The sequence below is a fragment of the Bubalus kerabau genome, chromosome 3, assembly GCF_029407905.1.
Source record: "Bubalus kerabau isolate K-KA32 ecotype Philippines breed swamp buffalo chromosome 3, PCC_UOA_SB_1v2, whole genome shotgun sequence".
NCBI lineage: Eukaryota > Metazoa > Chordata > Mammalia > Artiodactyla > Bovidae > Bubalus > Bubalus kerabau.
Window position 1 is genome coordinate 87,795,015 of NC_073626.1, and position 8,130 is coordinate 87,803,144.

At 39.0% G+C, this 8,130-nt stretch overlaps 1 protein-coding gene across 2 annotated transcripts in view; it reads left to right on the forward strand.

Moving 5' to 3' along the window:
- The window catches only part of IFIH1 (interferon induced with helicase C domain 1), a 56,507-nt gene extending 48,809 nt beyond the window's left edge, over positions 1 to 7,698 (forward strand). For both annotated transcript variants that reach the window (XM_055572413.1, XM_055572414.1), the window contains 5 exons: positions 901 to 1,050; positions 2,553 to 2,714; positions 6,333 to 6,523; positions 6,998 to 7,091; positions 7,192 to 7,698. In XM_055572413.1, the coding sequence (XP_055428388.1) occupies positions 901 to 1,050; positions 2,553 to 2,714; positions 6,333 to 6,523; positions 6,998 to 7,091; positions 7,192 to 7,371 (777 nt within the window). In that variant the 3' untranslated portion in view covers positions 7,372 to 7,698. The remainder of the gene's footprint in view (positions 1 to 900; positions 1,051 to 2,552; positions 2,715 to 6,332; positions 6,524 to 6,997; positions 7,092 to 7,191) is intronic.
- The last annotated feature ends 432 nt before the right edge of the window (positions 7,699 to 8,130 follow it).

Below are 8,130 nucleotides of genomic sequence, written 5' to 3' on the forward strand. Positions count from 1 at the left end.
TTGTTTAATGTATGGAGGCAAAAGATAGGTAAACATACACCAAAGGCTACTGGATCAACAGCTTTGATAAGAATAGTTATGAAAATAAAACTCCACTGGCTACATCAAGCTAGGATTATGCTCACCAGTTCCTCCTATGCAAGAGCAAAGGGAATATTTGATTCCTTTACCTATGTTAACTTTCAAAATTCAGATTTTTAAAAATTTAAACATAATGTTTTAATTATGTTTTTAATAACCTATTCTTTCATTTTTATTGATATCATCCTTTTGAACAGATAATATATTTACCTCTTTAACAATTAATAAGGTACAGGGCACACCAGTGTCCTTCAGTCTCCCAGCTCCTCTCCCTGGAGGCAACCAATGCTTTCAGGTTCTGCCAGGAATACTTCATGTTTCTTTGCTTGAATGACTCTTAAAGTGACCAAATGCAAAATACAGTGTGTATTTTTTCTCTGACTCAAAATTTGACTGTCTTTAAAAGTGTCACTGCATCTTATTCTCTGACTGTTGAAGATTCTGAAGTTAATGTAGTAAAAAGCAAAGCCTATTTTAGTTTCTCATTGCTGTATCCTCTTCTCAGCTGAGAGCATCTCCTCCTTTCTTCCGCCTAAGTCACCCATCAGTTTGTTTCCTTGGCACAAATGATGGCCTTCCCACCTCCAGACTGAAGGATGGAAATATTTTTGTTATTGTGCGGTAATCCCAGATTGGAAATCAAATGTTGCCTCACCATCATGTCTTTGTTCAATGCCAAAAACAGATGGCAGCAAATCCGTGTATGATCTAATCCTTTCATTTACACTGACCAGTTGCAATTTAGTATTTCTTTTCCTAATTAGAAGATTTTAATGTGTTTAGCATTACAACATTTAATTTACTAAAATGTTTCTACAGAATGAACAAAAAGAAGTCATTAGTAAATTTCGCACGGGAAAAATAAATCTGCTTATCGCTACCACAGTGGCAGAAGAAGGTCTGGATATTAAAGAATGTAATATCGTTATCCGTTATGGTCTCGTCACAAATGAAATAGCCATGGTCCAGGTACATTCAGATACCTCAAATATGTTAATTTCTTATTTTGTGCTCTTGTTTTGTTTTCTTTTAGTAAAACAGCACACACGAAATAGAAAGTGAAAGTTGCTCACTTGTGTCCGTCTCTTTGCGACCCCATGGACTCTACAGTCCATGGAATTATCCAGGCCAGAATACTGGAGTGGGTAGCCTTTCCCATCTCCAAGGATCTTCCAATTCAGGGATCCAACCCAGGTCTCCCGCATTGCAGGTAGATTTTTTACCAGCTGAGCCACAAGGGAAGCCCGTTTTTGTGTGTTTTGATTTCTTTTAGTAGAACAGCACACACAGTTTAAAAAATTTATCTGTTTTTCCTACAAAAAGAGAAATCAACCAGATAATCAGAAAGCCACCAAATTAAGAAATACTTGGATTTCAGGAGTTGATGTGTTATTCAATGCCTCGCTACTCAGAATGAATTTTTCACGAGGGTGATAGCGTTTATGGTGAGGTTCCTGGCCAAGGCCATAACATTTTTTGTTACTCAAAATGTGCCTTAGTATTAACTCTTTATACAAAAGTGAAGGACTGTATTGGGCTTCCCTGGTAGCTCAGCTGGGTAAAAAATCCACCTGCAATGCAGGAGACCTGGGTTCGACCCCTTGGTTAGGAAGACCACTGGAGAAGGGCATGGAAACCCACTCCAGTATTCTTGCCTGGAGAATCCCCATGGACAGAGGACACTGGAAGGCTACAGTCCATGGGATCACAAAGAGTCAGACACGACTGAATGACTAAGCACAGCACAGCATAGAAATGTACCACCACATTGAGTGTGTTTTCTTGGAACATTGAAGGTAGATGCTAGAAATGTAACAGCACTCACCTCAGCTCTGGTGTCAAAGTCAGAGAGGCCCTTCTCCCCATTTGTCCTCCCTACCGGGAAGGGGGGCAATTGGGCTCCCCCAGCCCAAATCACTGATGATGGTTTGCAGGGTTTGAGAAGGGTACTTGGAGAAAAGAAGGGCAGCACAGGATGGCCTTGTGTTGTTGAGGCTTTTGAGGGCTGGTGTGGGCTTCCGTGGTGGCTCAGTGGTAAAGAACTCACCTGCCAATGCAGGAGATAATAAGAGACACAGTTTCGATTCCTAGATTGGGAAGATTCCTTGGAGAAGGGTATGGCAACCCTCTCTAGTATTCTTGCCTGGAGGATCCCGTGGACAGAGGAGCCTGGCAGGCTACAGTTCATGGGGTCCCAAAAACTTGGACACGACTGCAGTGACATAGTATGCATGCACCCATGCATGTGGGAACCTAACCATCATCATTCTACAACATTGTTTTTCACTGAAGTGCATTTTGAGTTCCAAATAGCCAACTTATTAAGAAAATGGATAATAACTGACTTTACTGAGAATAGAAGAATCTTTTGATGATGGGATACTGAGCAGTGAATATCATTCCAGAACAAAAGCAGGAGCATTTGCAGCAAAGCACAGCCCTTTATTGACTTGATTTCTTTCTGTTCTCAGGCCCGTGGTCGAGCCAGAGCTGATGAGAGCACCTATGTCCTCGTTGCCCAAAGCGGCTCAGGGGTTGTTGAACGTGAGACAGTTAATGATTTCCGAGAGAAAATGATGTATAAAGCTATAGACCGTGTTCAAAATATGAAACCAGAGGAGTATGCTCATAAGGTATTGTTTTGGGCCAACTCTGAATTTAGTTTTCACGTTTAAATGGCTGCCTGTGGTTGCCATGATATCTCTTTGTGGTTAAGCCTCTAGACAGAAATTGTGCTGAATTATAAGTTCCAGTTTGAAGCACTGTTCGGAGACCAGATTCACATACAAAGACTCAAGATCTGTGGTGGGCAGAAATCATCAGAAAACGGTTCTATAAAGTTTGATAATATAAATTTAGATTTTCCTTGATCCAGAAAGTCTAGTGCAACTCAGTTATTCAATTCAACCTGGTCATTTTGGTCCCATCTAATCTGTACAGGCACAATTTTTTCATTTTAGAAATATTTGTGAAGTGCCTACTGCGTGTTAGGCAACGTTGTAAAAACAGTGAAAGTAGCCGCAGGTAGATCCCTCCTGCATGAAACTTGTATTTGAGCAAGTACATGGTGAGATTTGAGGAGGAGAAATAAAGAGAAATAAAGCAAGTAATACATGTATGGAGAGGAGAGCTGAAGCATTAGATCAAGACAATGTGAAACAAACATCTAATTGGGCACTTTAGGTTAGGTGTTTGGGAAAGGCCTCTCTAAGAGGGAAAGACATTGAGGCTAGCCCTGAGTGTTAAGAAAATAGATCATATACCATCTTGCTGCATCTCAGTTTACTAACATAGAATCATTTGAGTTGTGAGAGGAATGCAGCAAAGGAAGAATGTATTTCTACAATATTTCAGGAAATCCCCCATACCACTGAATTAAAGACTGTAACTACTATAATAGCAAACAATCCATTTAGAAGAAAATTCACACCCTTGCATATGGGTGTGAATGTTAGTTTCTTAACATTGGAATTGGCTCTACCCTAAATAGAGTTTCACGGAAGGGATGCTTTCAAATTGGTGTGCATTGCTATAACCAACTCCAAGGTTTCCTGGCCAGGTTTCTACACGAATTTATATTTTAAAACCCCTTTAAATATAAGGCAAACCAAACATTTTGTGGTGTCAAATCAAACATTTATAGCCATATAATACCACTGGAAAGTTAGCACTTTACATTTAAAGTACTAAATGAATAAATCACGTGGGATGTTTTTCAAAGATTGATGTTTCAAGACCAGTGTTTTGTATAAACTCTAGAACCATCTCTGGAGTTTATGAGTCACACTTTTCCAGATAATCTCTAGAAAAGACACAGTTTCTTTGGGGGCCCCATGGACTATCTTTTTTAGGTCTCCTTTGGCTAAGAGACCTACTCTCTTAAAACTGCTCCAGGTAGACAAACCCAGAGTAGGGATGGCAATGACATGAGGTACATGTCACCGCTACTCTGTTCAAAACCCCATCACACATGGCCACCAGGTCAAAACACTTCTTTCTACTGATTTAAGAATCCTTCTCAACATAACACTGGGGCAACCACTAATGGACAGTTTGAGTTGACATATAAGGGGAGGTCTATTTTCCATGTTATATACTGAGTTTATACATAACCCCAAGCTTCTTCAATCAAATCAGACTTCTAGGAGTAAGTTGAAGATACTAAACATTGTCCCTGGCCTTGACCCAACAACCTTTGCCACATTACATTTTAGTTGTAATTAGACTGATTATTATTGGAAAAGGAAATGGCACCCCACTCTAGTATTCTTGCCTGAAAAATTCCATGGAGGAGACTAGCATGCTACACTGCAGTCCATGATGTTGCAGAGTTGGGCACGACTGAGCACGCACGCAGACTGATTATAGCTGTGCCTCCCATATATTTGTCATGATTTCTTTTCTTTTCTGGCCCTTCTAATTGTTTCATATCCTTTACTAGCTTAGAGTTATTCTTTTGGTTTCTGGTGTCCTGGTTACATATCCAAACACTGACCTTGGTTTTGTTTGCTTTTTCTTTCTGTTGCATTCATAGTTATTTCTTAATTGCCCATATGTATCTGTTCCTATGCCAAATCATCTTTTCACCAGCTCGCTGAACTGTAAATATCCTGCAAGAACAGCCTAATTAAACTTTTAAAGAACAGAATACTTCAATTCATTATATTGTTATAATTTACATAGGAAATTTGTCTTCATGCTTATCTGATTAACTCGTATTATAGCCCACAGGTTCACTTGCAAGTTTTGTTCTCTTTTCTGTGCTAACTCTGGCTGCCTTGAGTCAGGGTCTAAAACAGAGGTGAGAGCCAGAGAACTGGGATATTCAGTTTTGTTCATTAGCACCGATAGTTTACTTTTCCTGAAAACTTCCCTTTGATTTTAAGGAAAACAATGGCTTCCTCCACAACTTAATATCAATTTGTCATCTTTGAGAGGTTTAGTTTGGAGGTAAATTATTTAAAAACTAGAATTGTCTACTGTGAAGTTGTATAGGTATGAGAACTGGCCAGTCTCTATCTCAAGTTTTATATCTCTCATAAACTACATTATTTCTGTTATGAATAAGTTTCTCCATTAGCTGCAGAATTGGGAATATAAAAATTTAAAGATTTTATTCTCTCATATAAAGACTGTGGGTAATCTAGACATACACAATAGCTCCATGATGTCATCAGGATGCCAAAATTCCTTTCTCTTCTCTGCCTTTTTACTATATGACTTCCATTCTCAAGGTCAAAGCTTTTAGAATTTCAACTGCTGCATGTTCACTCTAAGAAGGAAGGAGGAGAAAGATGGAAAAGGCAACAGTGCCCGTGCCAGCTACCTGATACTTAAAGATCCTTTCTGGAAATTTCGTTCAACATCTTATAGACTTATGTCTTAAAGGCCACTGACTCGTAAATGTAGTTATTTAGTGGTGTATTTCCACTCAGAATAAAATTATAGTTCTGTTACTACAAAGAATGGAACCTAGGTGGGAAACTAGTATTTTCTGTCACAAATGTATAGAGGAGATAAAATAGTGACAAGTCTGGAAGTTACAGTATATGAAGAGAAATGAAAGAAACTGGAGGCTTCTCATGGATAAGAAATGACTAAGGGTGATGAAGTAAGAATGTTTAGTTCTTTAAAGAGACTTCATGTGGAAGAAAGAGTAGACTTATTTTATGAGATAAAGTTAAAACCTATGGAGATGCGGATTAGAAGGAGTTTCTTTGTTTTTGTCTTTGTTTCCTTTGTCTTTATTAAATATTGCCAAACATTTTCTCACAGTAGAGCTCTTGCCTGGAGAGTCCCATGGACGGAGGAGCCTGGTAGGCTGCAGTCCACGGGGTCGCTAAGAGTCGGGCACGACTGAGTGACTTCACTTTCACTTTTCACTTCCATGCATTGGAGAGGGAAATGGCAACCCACTCCAGTATTCCTGCCTGGAGAATCCCAGGGACAGAGGAGCCGTCTATGGGGTTGCCCAGAGTCAGACATGACTGAAGCGACTTAGCAGCAGCAGCAGCAGCAGAGCATTTTAAAAAATGGAATGGAGTATGTTTTGCACACTTAAGGATTCCACATTTCCATGATTGTAGGAGAAGATTCTATACTAAACTCTTTGGGGGCCATCACCTCATCACTTTTATTTTTAGACTATAAGTCAACTGTATATTTTCATAACTATCTAAGATCTCTGAATTCCAGGCAACTTACTTCATTGAAACTATGAAAAAAAAATCACATTGAACATTCTTTTGCAGATTTTGGAATTACAGATGCAAAGTATAATGGAAAAGAAAATGAAAACCAAGAGAAGTATTGCAAAGCAGTTCAAGGACAAGCCATCATTAATAAATTTTCTGTGTAAAAACTGTGGTGTGCCAGCCTGCTCTGGAGAAGATATCCATGTAATTGAGAAGATGCACCACGTCAATATGACACCAGAGTTCAAGTAAGTCCAAGAGAAGACTTAAAGTCTTTAAGTTTCTTTATAAGGGATAAAGCAGTTTGTATCGTCTAACAAAATAGTGCACATGAGATTCATTATTTTTCCAGAACTTCCCCTTCTTAGTCCCCAAATTATGAACCTTATTTCAAGTGTCCATTTTTCAAATATATACGGGCAGGAAAGGAGAAGTGTAAGACCCAAAGCCATTTCATCCAAACCAGATCAGTTTGTGAATGCTCATATTTATTTTCAAATTCTTGAGCATCTTAAGTCTAGTTAAAATAATCAACAGACATGAAGGAAGCCATAAAAAGCAACATACCGTGAGAGGTGTGTGCCCAGTGATTTGGCCGAAGGGACGAAGACAGAACGGTGCGTGCATGTGGATGACTGGCAAGCCCAGGAGTGTGTGCCATGGGCTGTGTCCTGGTCCTATATGAATTCTCAGGGATGATTCTGACTCCTTGATAATTTTAGGAAACTGTACTTGGTGAGAGGAAACAAAGCACTGCAAACAATGTGTGTTGATTATCAAACAAATGGCGAGATAATCTGCAATAAATGTGGCCAAGTAAGTAAATTGCTATGGGCTTAATTTTACTTTGGCCAAAAGGAATTCTTAATTGAATGTGCATTTAATCTTTCCTCTCCCTCTCTCTTTTGTTTTCCAGGCTTGGGGAACGATGATGGTGCACAAAGGCTTAGATTTGCCTTGTCTCAAAATAAAGAATTTTGTAGTGGTTTTCCAAAATAATTTACCAAAGAAACAATACAAAAAGTGGGTAGAATTACCAATCACATTTCCTGATCTTAACTATTCGGAATATTGTTTGTTTAGTGATGAGGACTGACATTTGATTCAAGATTTCTTTTAAAAATATTATCAACTTGACATTTACATGATTTTTATTGTTTTCATCATACTACAGAACTTACGTGAACATTAATAAAAGTCAATGCTTTACTCTGTATTGAGCTATATGAAAGAAGACAGTATATTATGCTTTCAATTTCTACCTTGTTGGTGGGCAGAGGTCAAAAATAAAAACCTTCCAGCAAAACCCTTTAGTGTGGAGCAGTATATTGCCGTGGGAAGGATGTTTGAGTATAAATAAGGATCTAAGGTACTAATCTCAGTCCTGTCACTAAATTTCAGAATAAAATTAAGCAAATCAGTTCATCTTTCTGAACCAGTCTCCTTTTTGGTGAAATGGTAATAGTACTATCTGCTTTTGCTTTTATTAGCTTTCTATTGCTTCATAGGGCTTCCCTGGTGGCTCAGGGGTAAAGAATCTGCCTGCCAATGCAGGAGACGGGGGTTTGATCCCTGGGTTAGGAAGATCCCCTGCAAAAGGAAATGGTAACCCACTCCAGTGTTCTTGCTTGGAAAATTCCATGAATAGAGGAGCCTGACAGGCTTCAGTCCATGGGTCACAAAACTGTAGGACATGACAGCAACTAAACAACAAGTGGCTTAAAACAACACCCATTTATTATTGCACATGTTCTGTAGCCCAGAGGCTGCTCAGCATCTCAGAAGTCTGAAAGTCAAGGTGTCAGGTGATGTTTTCACCTGGATACCCTGGAAGAAGAATCACTTCCAATCTTTT